The sequence below is a fragment of the Electrophorus electricus genome, chromosome 21 (genome assembly GCF_013358815.1).
Source record: "Electrophorus electricus isolate fEleEle1 chromosome 21, fEleEle1.pri, whole genome shotgun sequence".
In the NCBI taxonomy this organism is placed as follows: Eukaryota; Metazoa; Chordata; class Actinopteri; order Gymnotiformes; family Gymnotidae; genus Electrophorus; species Electrophorus electricus.
Genome location: NC_049555.1, coordinates 1,868,918 through 1,888,400, shown reverse-complemented (window position 1 = coordinate 1,888,400; position 19,483 = coordinate 1,868,918). Strand labels below are relative to the sequence as shown.

The 19,483-nt window shown below is 40.0% G+C and overlaps 1 protein-coding gene across 1 annotated transcript; it reads right to left on the bottom strand.

Moving 5' to 3' along the window:
- Nucleotides 1-1,516: 1,516 nt before the first annotated feature.
- On the bottom strand, nt 1,517-18,823 carry ugt1b1 (UDP glucuronosyltransferase 1 family, polypeptide B1). Its single transcript, XM_035521141.1, has 9 exons — nt 17,742-18,823; nt 17,132-17,188; nt 16,412-16,496; nt 15,425-16,213; nt 9,754-10,631; nt 5,798-5,929; nt 5,143-5,230; nt 3,755-3,974; nt 1,517-3,169 (listed from the first exon to the last, which is right to left on the bottom strand). The coding sequence occupies exons 1-9, from the start codon at nt 18,615-18,617 to the stop codon at nt 2,890-2,892; spliced, it is 3,405 nt and encodes a 1,134-aa protein (XP_035377034.1). The 5' UTR covers nt 18,618-18,823; the 3' UTR covers nt 1,517-2,889.
- Nucleotides 18,824-19,483: the final 660 nt, after the last annotated feature.

The following is a 19,483-nucleotide window of genomic DNA, read 5'->3' as shown; positions in this document are numbered from 1 at the left end:
TATAACCATGGTTGAAAAGCCAAGGGGACCTCGATGCTACTGGAGCAGAGTCATGACAATAATGTTTGAATGAATGTAGAATAAATTTTAAAATTAAATTGTGATACCCAGGATCTCAGAAGTTGAGGCTGTAAAGTGTACTGACCGTTTTACCTTTGAATTCACTATATACAATACCATGCAAAAATCATAAACACCTCGAGAACATATAAGCTACATGGTATGGTAACTGCATGTAAAACAAATACTAGTACAATAAAGCAATGTAAATTAACCTGTGTAGAAACACTTGGGCAGAGAGAACAGCAAAAAGCATCTAAAGTCAAAAGAGGTAGCAAGGATAAATTCATCATACGACCGCTTTTTGGAGCAAATGAACATTGCCATAATAAATATTTTTAAATATAATTTTCTAGGGTGAATAGGACTTTTGCACATTATTGTAAATGAAAGCCCCAGGAATGCAAGTGAATGAAAATTGTTAAAAATCCAGACCATTTAGGTTACTGAATCTTTTTGAAAAATTGGCATCACTATAATATGTCCTCAATGTCCTCAAAATTCATCAGATTTTAATAGGATGAAAGAACAGAAATGGATTAACATCCCAATTTGGACATTCTGCATCTCTGGAATTGGACTGTAAAATCAATGGTCAGTGCAGTCCTACAGATTTAGAGCAGGCAATAAGGTTATCGCCTCTCTCCTAGGAGATATATCAGCCATCGGGTCATTGTAGTGTAATTGCGTGCCCCCAGGCTAAGAGGTGGAAGAGGTGGAACTTTTGCCCAGTCCAAACACAAAGTTTCTGGATTCACCCACGTAAGGAAGTTACGCAGAGCTCTAGCCAAAAGTTCTCAATTGTTCCCCCTACCAAGTCTCACAATCATGGTCTGCACTCTTAAAGCCTTAGATTGCATTTTTATGAATGACACTACTGGGTTTCCATTTTTGTACTTTCATCCTATTAAAATCTCATAGAATTTTGAGGAGATTGAGTTTTATGAACCATGCTAATATAATGGTTTAAAGAAGGTCTTTTACATTCCAGTCAACACTTGATGTATTGAGTTTCCTGGTAAATGGGGTCAGACTGCAGATGTTGAAGGCTTTACTTGTTTTAGGGCTTTAACAATGACCTAGGGCAGGGTTTTTAGACATACTGCTGCCATGGGTGTTCCGCTTCCTGTGAGACTGCCCACTCTGGTGGGGGTGGGGGCATATGATGACATACAATAACACTATAGAGCTGACTATTCTCAGTGAGCAAAATACAAGATCTGAACTTCCTCAGAGTTCTCACCTAAATCCATGGTATGGAGGGACCATGGAGGGACCTGTGTCATGTCCGTGTCTGGGAGAGCCGGCATAGTAGGAAGGAGGCACCTGAAGCTAACCAGGGTTGTGGGCATAGCAGGACAGTTCTCTGGGAGTGAAGTAACATCACCTTGGATATATGAACGAACAGAACCAGAGACAAGGAAAGCCATATAAATAATTAGAAAACAGACAAATAGAAACTAAGAGCAAATTTAATATAGATAACAAACAACCAGAAATACAAAACATCCAGAATAGAACAGACATACAGTCTAAAGGGACAGGAATGATTACAGGACACTAAATACAAAGCCATAACTAATGATAGCGCAACAATGAAGCATAAACCTAAGATACGATAGCATAACTAACAAGCATGACAAAAGCCAAAGGAAGGGGAATGCACAGAACCAGGATACTTAGTTATACAAGAGACAGACTAGACTACCACAGAAGACAATCATAACAAGACGGGACTAAAGGGAAAACCAGGGAGTTGCAGATAGACATGAGAAGACGGGATAACCGGACAATACTTGTGTAAAACTGGGAGAGCGTAACCTAGATGGGAACAAAGCAAGAATGCACAACAGGCAAGGCAAGGCAGATGAAGCAGGGCATGTTTGAATAGGTGAACTAATGATAGACAAACAAAGAACAGCTGGAGACAATGAAGAGGCAGTGACAGGGAACCATGGAAATCGATGATAGCATGAATACGAGGAAGTGTAGCCAAGGAAACTCTACAGGCGTGACAGCTGTTAATGTCATCATGTGAATGTATTGAATTTAAATTTCTAAAAAAAAACTATACATATAAAATTATTTTGCTTTTGTTGTTTTTCTTCAGTGAGGACATAAATTAAATAACAAATATGCCATTTTTTAAAATAAAATTTCATTGATCTCACTAAACAGTACACTCAATCAATCAAGAACTTTTATTTTTTTCATTAGGAAGATCACGTACATACACAGAACCTCTATTAATAAATGACAAAATATAATAGAACATAAAATGTCATGTAAACATAATTCTGATTGGTCATAGAGAGGACTAGATAGCATTGAGAGGAACTATACCGGGAATGCTTCAATAAGCAATCACTTTCAGTGACACATAAAGCATAATATGGAATACATTAGCTTGACTGGTGCAAAACCAGTGCCCTAAATGTTCCTGTTAAGTTTAAATCAAAAGGTAATGACCTCAAAGTCTTCTCAGCAGTGGTGTCAGTAACTTACTTAAACACTGACAACACAGACACTGATCAAAAAAATATCACCATGACTAATTTTATTGTATATCCAACATTTCATGTTTATTATTCTGAAACTGACCGAGGCTAAAACTGATTAATTCAAAGAAACATGAAACGTTTTGTGATTAGGACATAATTAAGGACATGTGATTCAGACTTAATTGTATTCTTTCAATTGTATGTCCTGAAATAACTTTCTTAGAAAGTTAATTACATTCTAAACTGCTTTCTCTAAGAATACAGAGTAAATGGGTTCTCTATTGCAGACTGATAGAGAATGTGGGTTCAGCTAGAAATGTCTGTGTGTTTATTCCTCCTTCCACTTCTGTGACTTCCTGTAGCATCTATGTAAACAAAATGTGCAGCATTTAATCGCTGTTGTGACTACAATTGTCATAACAGCAAGCAAAAAAACAATCACATCCAGACTATGGTACTGGAACCAGTTGAGGTCATGAGCAGCTGGTCGCAAATGCCCTGCTCCTTTGTGTCTCATGACAAATTCTGTCCAAAAGACTGCGAGGTTCAGAGGTTCTATCGGCCGATCATTATGCACTGCAGATAGCTTCATCATCCTCTCCTTATAGCTGCAGGATAACAGAAAAACGGAAGTGATAAACAACCGGGTTTCACTATAAACTCATTCTAGGTTGAACAAGGTTGCTATATATATATATACACACACACACACACACACACACACACACACACACACACACACACACACACACAGACACACACACACACACACACACACACACAAAGAATAAAATGAAGCTAATTTAGGCCAAGGCTTGTAGCCTAATGAAATTGTCTGCTCATCCATAACCGGATATTACTGTAGTTTTTGACAACCATTTGCAATTACTGGTGATTATCTGATACCACAGGAGTTTGTTTGAGTCTAATTTCTTTTCCTTCTGTCTTGCCTTTTATTACATCCCAACATTTACAGCATTTAACTGATGCTTTTATCCAAAGCAACTTAAAATTATGACCGAATACACCTTTAAGTAACTGAGGGTTAAGGGTCTTGCTCAAGGGCCCAATAGTGGCAACTTAGCGGTGGTGGGGCTGGCAACCTTCTGATTACAAGTCAAGTTCCTTAACCATTAGGATACCACTGCCCTGTAGTCATGCTGTTCCATACTGTCCATAAACAAATCTCTTACCTGCTGTTATTGATGACTGTGTTGAGAGCATCGACCAGCATCGGCACTGTGAGTTCATGGATGTTCAGGATGACACCCACTCCACGGTTTGCCATTCGGTGTACATTGTCATCCTGGTCACCGAAGAGTGGCACCATTACCATAGGAACACCATGGCAGATACCCTCATAGATACCATGAGTTCCACCGTGAGTAATGAAAGCACGGGTTTTGGGGTGACCTTAAATCACAAAATAAACATTTAAAACAATAAACTGTAAATTTATAACAGTATAACTAAGAATGAATGAAATGGGGAATTCCTAGTGATAAATAGTTCAAGACTGTATTGTTTGCATTGATATAGGACATAGGCATAACCTGTATTGATATAGGCTTTTAAAGCATAACCTGTTTTCTATGTTTTCTTCAGTTTAGCCAATACCTTCTTCCCCTCTAATAGAAGTTTATACTGATTAAGTAATTTTTTATGTTAATACCATTAAATATTTGATTCAGAAACAGATTCAGCAACACAAATTGTACTACTGTATTAGAGATATAAAAGCTTACTTCTAAAACAACTTCTAAATACTGATAAAACAAAAGTACCAGTGTTGGTGCTTAGTCTGTTTGAAATAAGATTATGATTTTACCATAGAAAGGGTTTTATGCAGCATAAAGGTACCTGGGTTTAATCCTGAATATCACTTGAGTCCTATATAAGTAACATCTGTAAAACTGCATATTATCATTTAAAATGGCCTATCTCAAGCATAACTTGCTGATCTCTTCGCTCAGCTGAGGCATACCTACTGTTATTCTGTAAAAATGTCTTTCTTATATAGCTCAGAGAATCTAAAAAAGTGTTTCAGAAGCACTGAAAGCTCTATTGGTGTTTTTAAATCCAGAATAAAAAATGTATTTGATTAGGTTTTATTTTATTTGACTTTATTTTATATTTTGGAATTTGCAATGTGTGATTATTTAAACTTTATGAAATATTTCCTTTGCAAAGCACTTTGACATGTTAAAGTGAAAGTGCTACATAAATAAATTGATGATTAAATTGATTATGATGTTGTTTTTATTGATATGCCATACTTCTAATAAAGACACCCATGGAAACCTCATTACAATCTAGGTACAGCTTGCATACAGTAACTGGGATGCTACATGCTGTGAATAATGTTTGGATTGACGCGTTCCTGAAAACCATGGCAGATACCCTGCAGACTTCACTATGCCAAAGGTTGGGGTGTTGTATTCTAGACACAGACTTGAGCTAGTTCTACATGAAAAAGATCAGCTGCACTATCAGATAAAATATATATTAAGAGTAGAATGTCGCTTTTGATGTGTGGGTACACTTTTGGCTCAGGGACTGTACAGCATTGTGTGACCCTCACCAAGTAGATCGTTCTGAGGTAGCCACTTCATGAGCTTCACATTTTCAGGAACTTTCTCAGGAACATCACCTGTATATCGCCATAGAACCTAAGGTACATATCAGCATAGATGTTCAGAAGGTATGTATGCAAAAATCTGCACATTAATTTCCCAGTCCAAGTTTGTCAGTCAAGAATCCATGCTGACAGCGCAATTTAATACAAAAAAATGTCTTTATTATCTTTATAGAGGAAGACTTATCCCTTGTTTCACACTTTGACACTGCTCTGGCCCATTCAGTAGACTACAGCAGGGTTAAAGTATACCCACATTTACATATACACAGAATTATGAAGCAGCCAGATCCCACCCAATTATCCAGTGTTGAGCATGTGGACACATTTGTCTCTACTTATTTTGGTGCCATTTACTCACAATAAAGGACTAACAAACACATATGTCAAATCAGTCTAAATCTAAACTAACTCTGGAATAATTTACCCTGTCAATGAGGATTCCTCTCTGAAAATCATAGAAATAATGTCCTAGATGTAAAGCAATCTAGGTCTGTTGAATGGAACACAATTCCAAGCAGGTATTACTGGAATCACAGATAAAGAAGGGTTTTAAGCGTGATATTCTATCAACATGTAGTGATATAACTGGATTACTTACTCTTTGAGGTATTTGGCTGAAGGCCTTGAAGAAGATGGAGGCTTTCTCCACAGGCATGGAACGCACCAGTGAACCAAGTGTAAAAACCACAATACCATGCTTCCCTGAGCCCTCCACAAAGTCTTCAATGTCCTACAACAGAGGAAATGTATGGATGTAAGGAAAAAGGAAATAAAATGTAACTTGTTCAAAGTAACGAGAGTCCCTGTGGGCACAAAAGGTGTTTAGCAGGACATTCTGCTGACAGGCTAATTAACTGTGATTACTAAATATTAGATCCCTAACATCTAAAGCACTTGATAAATGAAATCATCACTGATCATAGATGTCTAACAAAAACTTGGATCAAGCCGAATGAGTATATAGCTTTAAATGAAGCGTGTTCTATGTACACCGTCCTTGTCTAACTGTATATGGAGGCGGCATTCCAGTTAATTAATCCTGACACATATTGCTTAAACTCAGTGGCGCATTTGACACCATAGATCACATTTTACTAGATAGACTCAAAAACATTGTTTGGGTTTAGGGGAATAGTCCTTTCCTCATTTAAATATTAGTTATCAGATCACTACCAGAGTGACAGCATAAATGGAGACTTTTCAGAATTCACCAAGTTTAGTTTGCTGTCTCAATAGGATCTGTTCTAGGGCCCTTGCTTTATTCTTTATATATGCTACCTCTAGTTGACATTATACATAAACACTGTGCAAGTTTCCCCTGCTATGCTAATGATACTCAGTTATTTGTCTCAGCCAAACCACAGAACATAAATCAGCTTAATATTACTGAGGAATGTGTAAAGATACTGGATATCGAGAAACCTTCTCTCAATGAATCCTGACAAAATAGAAGTGTTCCTATTAGGTCTACATACAGCTATCTAATTACATAATAAAGCTCATTGGTTTCTCAGTCACACCAACTTTAACTGTTAAAGATATTGCTGTAAATATGGATTCCAGTCTCTCGTTCAAAGCTCAAGTAAATAATATTTCTAGGACAGCCTTTCTCCACCTCAGGAACATTGCAAAGCTTAGGAACATACTATCTTCATATGATGCAGATGAGATGGTCCAGGCATTTATCACTTACAGGTTGGACTGTAATGCTTTACTATCTGGCTGTACCACTAAGTGCATAAACAAGCTCCAGGTAGCTCAAAATGCAGCAGCCAGAGTTCTTATTAGAATTAGAAAGTTGATCATGTTACTCTTTGCTACATTACATTGGCTCCCAGTAAAATTGAATTAATTTGTATGTATTTACTAAAATACTTCTAATCAACTGGAACGTTATGATGCTTTTTTGTTTGTTAACTAAGAGTGTCAGAGTGCTGATGTTCCAGGGTGCCCTCATGCCTATGGTTCCTTCTGGCTCTTTCCTTATAGCTGTGCTGCCATAGCTAGATCTGACAGAGTCCCTCTTTGCACATTATAGTTCTCTAATTTAATTCACTACACACCTTTGTACTTGGACATGCCTAATAAACTATCCTCTTTTTCTGCCGAGGTACACCTCCTCTTGATGTTATGCTGTTACTGAGTCTCAACCTGTTTCAGCTGCTATGTCTCCTCCCACAACCCCCTGATGCCCTCCTGCTGTGGCCCACCACAACTTCATCCTAGACAACTACATGTCCATTGCCCTGGACAGGTGTTTTCTTGCAAGATGGGTTTCGGATACTTGTACATTGAGGCTAGGATGTATAGAAAAGCAGAAAAGAGATTCATTGCTTTTCATTTTTTTGTTTAATTTTTTTCCTTTCTCACTACCTATTTTGCCAAATATATATATAAGTATAATAGTATATATAAGTAATAGTTTATAATACAGGGCTAACAGGCAAACACCAGCCTCGGCTCCTTCCAGTCAAACGAGCCTCGCTGTCTGTGTCTTCTGAAGCAGTACAATGTTGAACCTAGAACACCAGCTATTTCCTTTTTTTTCTTCACATAAATAAGTAATTTAAAAAATATTTGTGAGAAATAAATATTCATAAAAACCCACTATTTGTACTTTGCCAAATACCATATTTGGATTTAACTCCATTTATAGCAGCAAGTGCCACATCTGTATTGACAATTATTCTATTATAAGGAAAGACTGGATTTGCACCTTTATTTGCTCTGGACCATGAAAATTAAGTTGGCTTAAATCTGCAGTCAGTAGGATTGTGAAGTGGCTGAACAAGTGAACTTCGAACAAGTACAAACTCCAGGCCCCTCCCCCTACCTCTCTGCTGTGCTCCAGCCCCGCCTCTAACGCCCCTCCCCACAGTGGAGGTCACTGTGCATGTTGTGAAGTGCTGGCCAACAAACAAGCAGAAATAAATCTTGTAGACATGAAGAGAAATCTACAGCAATATCTATTCAGTAAACTAATTAGCACACAACTATTTCAGTGCTTAGATGTTTCATAACAGAAACTCTTGTAAATAGTGTTAAAATAAGCAGCAAACCACTTATGAAAACACTTAGCTGTGAGCACACAGGCACAAAAATAACAGGAGGAACACCAAACCAATATGAGTGCCTGGGCACTTCACAAAGATATTTTTAGCAACTTTCAAACAAAACAATGCTAATTAGGCTTAGCGTCAGAAACAAGGTAACATTAGCCTGACTGCAACATCATAATAAAATAAGACACGTGCTTGGAAGTGTTACTGTAACACTATTACAATATTGGCTTTGTGACTGACACGCCGTTCGACACTCCTCCTGGCTCTGATTGGTTGTTTTGACTTGTATGTGGGGTATAAATGGCATTAGAAAGACTAGGTGTAGACATAAGAGCCTGATTTATTCATATATTATCTGTGGCATGTACAACTGTCCGGGCATAATGACAATTTTAGCAAATATGGGGAAAAAATGTTGTTTTTATACAGGTACTGATGCTCTTTATTGTTTATATTCTTGCTATCGTGGTGTCTGTTGTTGGCCAGAGGAGGATGAGGCCCACCCTTTGAGTCTTAGTTCCTCTCAAAGTTTCTTCCTCACATTGTAGGGAGTTTTTCCTTGCCAATGTCACCTTTGGCTTGCTCACTGAGTGCTTGGACTCAGGCATGTTTAAAGCTGCTTTGTGACAACAGCTTTTGTAAAAAGCACTATATAAATAAACGACCTAATAATCTACATAATAAATGACACTAAAGAACGCTTGAAAATTAGTTTCTTATTAATCGGACTCAGTACTGTGGGCTTGTGCCAGTGAAAAGTGCTAAAATTCTCCATGGATATAGGTTTCTTAAGTTTTTTGTGTATCATGTATCCTAAAACATTTACATGGTGTCTTCTTGTAGTTTTCAGATCAGACCATGAATCACAAAGTGCTTGCTGAAATTTGTTCATTTTAGAAACAGCTGCACAAAAGAAACAAATCAAAATCTCAACACAAAACGTGCTGCAGTTCTGTTTTGCTGCCTCACCAAGGGAGAAGAAACAGGAAGGTGGGGGTGGGAGAACAGGGTGGTGCTTATGCGCACAAACACACATTTCTGCCACAGTAACCTTTGACTGAGGGATCAGATTACTCTGGTTTGTGATGTGGAATCAACTTATGAGAAGCAGTAACATCCTATGAAATCCCACTCATTCGTCAAAACTAACTCCAGTTTAGTGAATTTCAACGTTCACAGGAATGCCTTCAACCACACATTCTGAATCAACTTTACACAGAGTGATCTTACTGTTTTCCTATGAAAACACAAAGACTAGCACTTCAACAGTACACTTTGTGTGTCTGCTGTGCTCATTCACTTAAGTTTCATGTAGCACATTGTATTTGACCTACAGAGGTGGGTGATGCGGGGTTCAAATGAGAAAAATGCATTTGTATCTTTGAATAATGAAAATAAGATCAGTATAGTGTTCAGTAAAGTTCTAAATACAACTTATGCTGTTTATGTACTAATGCTGGGCCTGCAGACTAACAACTCTTTGTTTACTTACTGGAGCCAGGGCCAAACTCTTTCCACAGTTGATTCCTCCAATGAAAATCATATTTGGCATGACAGGTCTAGGATACTCTAATGTAAAATCATATCTGAGCAGCCACAAGACACCGTGTCCCAGTAGTTCACGGTAGGTCACATCCCTTTCCAGGTAGCGGGTGGCAAGTTCATCAAAGCTGCGGTACATCACCTGGCACAGCAGGAGTTCCACACCCACCATCACGAAGTTGTGCAGGCGGTATGCGAAACCCATGTGGTCACTGCTACCAATTTTGTATCTGGGCACGTAGGAGGGGGGTGCAGGGCACTGCATGGCCAGCACGTCCAGTCCGCATGGCATACCCCGCAGGAAGTAGACTGCCGGGAGCTGCAGAGCAGCGGAAATAATGGTTCCACAGGGCAGGAAGGGGTCGGTGAGGAGCATCTGAAAGTTCTCCTGTTTCAGTCTTTCCATGAGAGCCTCGTTATAGAGCAGAGCTGCACAGCCTCTGACCTGCATGTCTGTGAAGTTCAGTAGCCCGCGTACACTCACCACAATATCCATGAGTGGAAAAGTGCGGTGGAACACGCCCTGAGTCATCCACTGCAAGCTGGAGGAGAGCTCATTCTGCGTGTATGGTACAGGGAAGTGCTCCGTGCGGTACAGGTCCGAATCTCCAATCAGAATGCTTGTCTCTGGTACCAGAACTAGGAGGTCGTGCCCTCGGTGTGCCAGTTCAGCCACCAGCAGCTGCAAGCTGAGCCAGTGGCTGCCATCCACTGGCATGATGAGCACCCGGCTGCCCTGTACCAGTCCCCAGCTGGCACACAGCCAGAGAAGCAGCCCCGGAGCCTGGACACTGCGCCAGCCCTCACACTGCATGACTGAACCGACAACTGGGGCCGGAGACGGGGACACACAGAACACCACTCCACTATGTAGGGGGAGGTGGCTTCGTATTTGAATTTCACAAAACTACCTTGTGTGCATATGTGGTGTGTGTGTGTGTGTGTGTGTGTGTGTGTGCGTGTGTGTGCGTGTGTGTGCGTGCGTGCGTGCGTGCATGCGTGCGTGTGTGTGCGCGTGTGTGTGCGTGCGTGCGTGCGTGCGTGTGTGTGTGCGTGTGTGTGCGTGCGTGCGTGCATGCGTGTGTGTGTGTGTGTGTGCGTGTGAGGGAGAAGGAGCGAAACACAAGTGATATAGAGATAGGGAATGAGGGAACAAGTTTTTACTGGGAAAGGGAGGAGCTACAGCTCCAGCAAACCTGAAAAGACTTTCAGAAAACAATAACCTTGTACAGTCACCTACTTGAAAGCACAGCAGAAAATAAAGTTGATTAATTTATGAAACAATGATCTACTTAATAAATATTTATAGCTAATTGTTACTCAAACCTATGAAGTAACTTTGTGATTTGTTGCAATTTAACATTTCCCACTTTGTTAAATCAGTACAACTAAATGACTTTAGACATACGAAAGCTAAGTATTTGCTGTAAATGTCTGAATGTTTGGCATGTCTATCCAAAGTGCACAAAAAAAAACTGCCTCAAAACACTGGAAAGGGGAAACTCCTTAGACCACCAACTTTGGAACAATCCATTCCAGCTCCTCCCCCATTTCTGCCGCACTGTTCCTCAAACTCGGTTTGCGTGAGAACATTACCACTCCCCTCTGTTGTTTGCACATTTTATGATGATATCCTGACCTCAAACAGACCCTTCTTTCAAAACAACATTCCACACTGCTGTTTATACTATTGGAATATACCCAGGCACAGACATTTAATATTAGAACTTTTTTATATAAAAAATAAACACCGAACACTAAAAAAAAACTGCAAGGCCACTCTTGTATTTTTTAAAATATTTAATCAGATTGCATCTTTCTAGGATATTTATCAGTCCTTATAGCTGGGGAAGAGCTAAAGTATTGAAGTAAAAGCATGCTTGCACTGTACATAGTGGTGTGTATTTAGAGGATGGTGTAATACAGCGGCTAATCATGCCTGAGTAAACAAACTACTTTCTGCAACCAGCAAAAATAAAGAGTTTCTTTACTACTCATCTTATGAAATCTTTAAATAGTCACAGAGACAACTGTTTAAGAAGAAATATGGAAGATTTGTACCATTTTTTCCCCCTTTACTCACTCCCTCTCTTGCTTATATAGGATTTTATTTTGGTGTGGTTGGTGTAGTCTTGGAAATGAGCAAATAAAAAATGGAAACTATCCTGTTTAAGATAATATGTGCATTAAAACTGCACTTATCCATTTTATTTCTTTCATAATGAGCCATATCTCTAACAAATAACTTCAACATTTTGACATGGTAACTTATTACCCAGCTTATATCAGCAGTTTCCTTGTATCTTTTGTTTAGATATTACATATAATTATTTCCAGTTGTATAAAAGCATATGAATTGTGTATAAAGAAAGGTCTATAAAAGTGTATATAATAGTCTATAATATATATATATATACACACACACACACACACACACACACACACACATATAAGTATAATAGTATATATAAGTAATAGTTTATAATACAGGGCTAACAGGCAAACACCAGCCTCGGCTCCTTCCAGTCAAACGAGCCTCGCTGTCTGTGTCTTCTGAAGCAGTACAATGTTGAACCTAGAACACCAGCTATTTCCTTTTTTTTCTTCACATAAATAAGTAATTTAAAAAATATTTGTGAGAAATAAATATTCATAAAAACCCACTATTTGTACTTTGCCAAATACCATATTTGGATTTAACTCCATTTATAGCAGCAAGTGCCACATCTGTATTGACAATTATTCTATTATAAGGAAAGACTGGATTTGCACCTTTATTTGCTCTGGACCATGAAAATTAAGTTGGCTTAAATCTGCAGTCAGTAGGATTGTGAAGTGGCTGAACAAGTGAACTTCGAACAAGTACAAACTCCAGGCCCCTCCCCCTACCTCTCTGCTGTGCTCCAGCCCCGCCTCTAACGCCCCGCCTCTAACGCCCCTCCCCACAGTGGAGGTCACTGTGCATGTTGTGAAGTGCTGGCCAACAAACAAGCAGAAATAAATCTTGTAGACATGAAGAGAAATCTACAGCAATATCTATTCAGTAAACTAATTAGCACACAACTATTTCAGTGCTTAGATGTTTCATAACAGAAACTCTTGTAAATAGTGTTAAAATAAGCAGCAAACCACTTATGAAAACACTTAGCTGTGAGCACACAGGCACAAAAATAACAGGAGGAACACCAAACCAATATGAGTGCCTGGGCACTTCACAAAGATATTTTTAGCAACTTTCAAACAAAACAATGCTAATTAGGCTTAGCGTCAGAAACAAGGTAACATTAGCCTGACTGCAACATCACAGTAAAATAAGACATGTGCTTGGAAGTGTTACTGTAACCGTTATAATATTGGCTTTGTGACTGACACGCCGTTCGACACTCCTCCTGGCTCTGATCGGTTGTTTTGACTTGTATGTGGGGTATAAATGGCATTAGAAAGACTAGGTGTAGACATAAGAGCCTGATTTATTCATACATTATCTGTGGCATGTACAACTGTCAGGACATAATGACAATTTTAGCAAATATGGAAAAAAAAATGTTGTTTTTATACAGGTACTGATGCCAGTGATGTTTCATTCACTAGGTAAAAAAGTTGTTTTATACTACTGCTTCAATAGATATCTGTCTTCACAAATTTAAGCCTGTGCTACTAGTAGTCACCCTAAAGATTCACAGAAATTATCCTATTGTGAGAATAACATCTTCAAACATTATAGGAATTTAGGTGCCAAGACAGCAGAGGCTAGGGACAGGATACTGGAAGAGCTTAAACTATGAAGGCCACTGGATTAGCGTCCCTGTAGCTACAGTTAACAAAGCTCTCTTTAAGGTGTTATTTCAGATAGGAGGTGCTGTAATGTTACAGTATTCTGGTTACTTTTATTTTACTTCATTCCCATTATGCTTTGCATCACATGTCTTTATGAGGGACTAAGTAGTTTTCTCTTTGGAAAAGTTTCAAAGTAGTTTTCTTTGTAATCCTAAATCATCCATAAGATTCCAGCTATAAACTGCTCTCTTTGTCTATGAGCAGGCAAAACTTGTGGTTATTTTCTGTCTAAATATATGGATGTCAGATGTGTTTTCATGCAAGTGAATATGTACTGATGGGAGTGTCCTTCATGTGCCTTTCTTTTAGTGCTATGATGTAACAATATTGGTCTGATGTCATGTAAGTGCAAAGTATTGATATTTAAGTGGCCTCCAGCATTAAACAAGAAAAGAGCACGAGCCATCACATCATGACTAAGGGCGGCTCAGTCCCATGTATTAAATAGATACATCGCTTGTAAATGCGGCATGTATAAACAATGTTATTTTTTAAAAAGGAAGTAAAACTGACCAGACACATTCTAGACCAGTTTTAATTTTATCTACCACTTCCAAGGTCTTTTGAGGAAGCTAATCACATTTACCAGAATGTAAAAACAGCTTTTAGGATTTTTAGTTTGGTTTCAGGAAATCATGTTATACTTATACTCTACATTCATATCTCAGATATTGTATAAAAAGGCAAACTGATGTGCACATAAGTAGCGAACGTGTGCTTTAGTTTTATTATATTTGCAAAAGGCTTTTGACACAATCAGTAATGAGACTCATATGGAATGGTTGGCACATTTCTTGGTTGTCAGGAAGAAAACAGCTTGTGGAGGTGGGCGGGTTTCGGTCTGAAACTACGGCAGGTACCCATGGGCTTTCCAAGTAAGTATGCTGGCCTGTCTACTATATTTAATACATGTTACTGATATAAAAGTGACGTACTATTTATTTATATTTCTAAGTAGATGATTTCACTATTCCAGTATTACCTAAAATATTATTTATTAAAGGAAATATTTAGTCAGCTGGGTAGAATAACATCAAGATTATCAAATAACAGGCTTTTACTATTACCTTAGGCAATATAGATATTTATTTGGCTCAAAGGCCAAACACAGTGGTACTATGAAGGCCTTACAGATTCTCAGATAGAGGATTTTTTAGCTTTTCCACCTAACATACTGACACAAAATGGCTGCTGCACACATATACCTGAATACAGGACGTTCTCTTGAAAGTTGGGTCTCAGACACATGCACACCTTGGTACAAGACTAGGACTAGAAAGTTGGACTAAACATTATTATGCTTATTTCATTTTTTCCACATGGCAGTGGATCTCCACATGGTCCTGTTTTCTTTCCGCCTATGTTCGGAAACGTGCTCTGCTCCCCTCCATGTTGCCACACCCACTTGTCTCCGTGCCATTTATGCAATTCTACTCACTCGTGCCTTGTTTTCCCCTTTGAATCCCTCCTGTTTCCTATTGGTCGGTGATTACCTTCATGAAGCTGGTGTGTTTCTGTGCATTTTGGCAGTTAAAAGCACTGTTTGCGCTGGTAGTTTTTGAGAAATTAACCAAAACATTTAATTAACCATGATATTACCCAGCATCAATGTCCAAATCACACCAAAATAGTGTTGTATGTTTGTGCTGTTAAAATATACATTTCTGCTATTCTATTTCTCAATTTATCTGCTAAACAATGACGTCCCCATCATCAAGGTGCTGATGCTGTATCTGCAGCACTCACCAGACTGAGAGGGCTTCTGATAGCGCAGTTCAACCCACCAATTAGCACCATATTGGGCATGAGAGGTCTGGGGAACTCCATAGTGAAGTCGTATCTGAACAGCCATAGAGCTCCAGTGCTCAGGATCTCCTTCATGCTCACAGTCCTCTGCAGGAAGCGGGATGCTACATCCTCAAATGACCAGTAGATAGCCTTACAGATCAGAGGTTCCACCATGCTCACTAACACATTGAGCACACGCTCACTGAAACACATGTGGTCAGAGTTTTTGGTGAAAAAGCGTGGGACATATGAGGGAGGGTCAGGGCATGCTGTGCTTATAGAGTCCATTCCGCATGGTAAGCCACGGAGCATGTAGACCGCAGGGAGAGACAGATTATAGGCCAGGATGGCACCGGTTGGCACTGCTGGGCTGGTGAGGAGTGCATCAAAATTCTGTTCTCTCAGGAAGTCCAGTAGTTCCTGGTTTAATAGCAGCCCTTCACTGGTAGCCTGCTGATAGTGCACAAACTTTTTAAAGCTGCTGATTCTCGAGCTGATTCTCTCCATAAGGGATAAAGTTGTGCTCTGGAGGGCCTCAGTATTACGGGCTTGAAGCTCCTCCAGTAGTTCTGGTCCATAGGGAACTGGAAATCTTTTGGTTATGTAGTGCTTACCGGAGTCCAAACGCATGCTGACCTCTGGCATCACCACCACTACCGTGTGCCCTCTGTGACCCAGCTCCTCTGCCACAGCCTTAAGCCCGGTCCAGTGGCTCCCATCCATTGGCACCACCAACAGCCTGCCAGTCCATGTAGTGGCCGGAGTGCCAGTCCTCTGACTCAGAGCTGGACACAGGAGGACACCAAGCCACAAACACACTGATCTTGCACACATTATTTTTAATTGCTGTGACCAAATATCTTCTTCACCGTCACTGCACACTTCCGAATTCTGCACTTTTGTTTCTTGCTATAAGAACATAAGTTGATATGCGTGGCTGCATTAGTTTAAGTCTTCCTGTGTTCAAACCATTGAAATGTTACTAAAGTCCAGATTCAGCAGAGAATACAATGCAGGATTAGTGTGGATGATGAGGTTTCCCTTAGCAGTGCGGACATGTGAGTGTGACTGAAGTCCACAAAAAACCCCAGAGATAGGACAGAAAGGTGGGTGTGTGGGAGGTGACAAAAAAAGGTTGACGAATAGAGAGAGAAAGACCTTATGGAACCCTGGAGCCCTACTCTGAGGAATGTACTGCTAGTGCAATGAGTTAAAGTGTAACATCCAAATATCTGTGGTAAAGCCAATAGCAGTGGCATGTGATAGATGGTAGGACATACCGTGGCTCCAAAAGTTCCAACAGATGACAAAAATGAGACATCCCTAGTACAAACAGATTACAAAGCCAAGGGAGCATCAAGATCACAGTGATATTGCAGACTGAGCCGAGCAACCAGCAGAGCAACCAAACCAGGCAGACAAACCCAAAAGTGTTAAGGCAGAGGCAGAAATGTCAGAATAATAGGGTCAACACAAAGAGGCAGTAGAAAGAAACTCAAAATTCATTCGGGGGTAATGCTTATGTGTCATTTTTAGCTACTAAAATTCCAATATTGACAATGTATTCTATATGAGCAATATGTTTTTGCAAAGTAAAAGTATTGGCAACAGGTTGTTTACTCATTAGCAGCTACAGATTTCTGTACTACATAATAATCCGGTGCTAAGAAATTATGTCAAGATAATTATCCTGAGAAACTCACAGGCCTATGGTATGCAGCATATTTTAGTGGATCCTCCAAACCGTAGGGAACTTCAAACTACACAGGGAGTGGTGAACAACTTTATCACTATGCAGGAAAGGAAATGCTGAACATTTTCATCATTTCAACTTCCAAACCTCCTTGTGGGAGATTTCAAAAGAGGTCATGTAGAAACGATTAGTTTACACAGACCCCAGCAGTGATTTTTTGTCTTAGAAAATGCCTTCGTTGTGTGCTGCACTGCAGGACTGGTATGGCCAAAGTGTAACATTTTCGTTTTTGTTCTTTCTCACAATGTAAAGAAATATCCAGGAGACATAAATAGGTCATGCTACTTTTGGCCTTGCTGCAAATTAATGTGCTTTGCTGATCAAGACAACTACAGTCCACTTAACAGAATACTTTCTATGCCACCTAAATTGACACAAGGTCATAGGAATAAAACTGACATTTTACGGACGTTCGAATCTCTATAAGACTGACAAAATAAAACAAAATACCTAGCACAAAATAAAAGTGTCCCTATGTTTCCTACATTTAATTTGTGATAAAGGTTTAGAACACATTCAGTTAGATGTAAAAGCTGATACAGCTATTCTGCAGCACTCACCAGACTGAGAGGGCTTCTGATAGCACAGTTCAACCCACCAATTAGCACCATATTGGGCATGAGAGGTCTGGGGAACTCCATAGTGAAGTCGTATCTGAACAGCCATAGAGCTCCAGTGCTCAGGATCTCCTTCATGCTCACAGCCCTCTGCAGGAAGCGGGATGCTACATCCTCAAATGACCAGTAGATAGCCTTACAGATCAGAGGTTCCACCATGCTCACTAACACATTGAGCACACGCTCACTGAAACACATGTGGTCAGAGTTTTTGGTGAAAAAGCGTGGGACATATGAGGGAGGGTCAGGGCATGCTGTGCTTATAGAGTCCATTCCGCATGGTAAGCCACGGAGCATGTAGACCGCAGGGAGAGACAGATTATAGGCCAGGATGGCACCGGTTGGCACTGCTGGGCTGGTGAGGAGTGCATCAAAATTCTGTTCTCTCAGGAAGTCCAGTAGTTCCTGGTTTAATAGCAGCCCTTCACTGGTAGCCTGCTGATAGTGCACAAACTTTTTAAAGCTGCTGATTCTCGAGCTGATTCTCTCCATAAGGGATAAAGTTGTGCTCTGGAGGGCCTCAGTATTACGGGCTTGAAGCTCCTCCAGTAGTTCTGGTCCATAGGGAACTGGAAATCTTTTGGTTATGTAGTGCTTACCGGAGTCCAAACGCATGCTGACCTCTGGCATCACCACCACTACCGTGTGCCCTCTGTGACCCAGCTCCTCTGCCACAGCCTTAAGCCCGGTCCAGTGGCTCCCATCCATTGGCACCACCAACAGCCTGCCAGTCCATGTAGTGGCCGGAGTGCCAGTCCTCTGACTCAGAGCTGGACACAGGAGGACACCAAGCCACAAACACACTGATCTTGCACACATTATTTTTAATTGCTGTGACCAAATATCTTCTTCACCGTCACTGCACACTTCCGAATTCTGCACTTTTGTTTCTTGCTATAAGAACATAAGTTGATATGCGTGGCTGCATTAGTTTAAGTCTTCCTGTGTTCAAACCATTGAAATGTTACTAAAGTCCAGATTCAGCAGAGAATACAATGCAGGATTAGTGTGGATGATGAGGTTTCCCTTAGCAGTGCGGACATGTGAGTGTGACTGAAGTCCACAAAAAACCCCAGAGATAGGACAGAAAGGTGGGTGTGTGGGAGGTGACAAAAAAAGGTTGACGAATAGAGAGAGAAAGACCTTATGGAACCCTGGAGCCCTACTCTGAGGAATGTACTGCTAGTGCAATGAGTTAAAGTGTAACATCCAAATATCTGTGGTAAAGCCAATAGCAGTGGCATGTGATAGATGGTAGGACATACCGTGGCTCCAAAAGTTCCAACAGATGACAAAAATGAGACATCCCTAGTACAAACAGATTACAAAGCCAAGGGAGCATCAAGATCACAGTGATATTGCAGACTGAGCCGAGCAACCAGCAGAGCAACCAAACCAGGCAGACAAACCCAAAAGTGTTAAGGCAGAGGCAGAAATGTCAGAATAATAGGGTCAACACAAAGAGGCAGTAGAAAGAAACTCAAAATTCATTCGGGGGTAATGCTTATGTGTCATTTTTAGCTACTAAAATTCCAATATTGACAATGTATTCTATATGAGCAATATGTTTTTGCAAAGTAAAAGTATTGGCAACAGGTTGTTTACTCATTAGCAGCTACAGATTTCTGTACTACATAATAATCCGGTGCTAAGAAATTATGTCAAGATAATTATCCTGAGAAACT

Coding starts and splice junctions, on each gene's coding strand:
- ugt1b1 (XM_035521141.1), bottom strand. CDS start 18,617: ATGTGTGCAAGATCAGTGTGTTTGTGGCTTGGTGTCCTCCTGTGTCCA. Junction 10,632..15,424: donor GCCCAATATGGTGCTAATTG/GTGGGTTGAACT, acceptor CTCCGGCCCCAG/TTGTCGGTTCAGTCATGCAG. Junction 5,231..5,797: donor TCAGCCAAATACCTCAAAGA/GTAAGTAATCCA, acceptor TATGTACCTTAG/GTTCTATGGCGATATACAGG.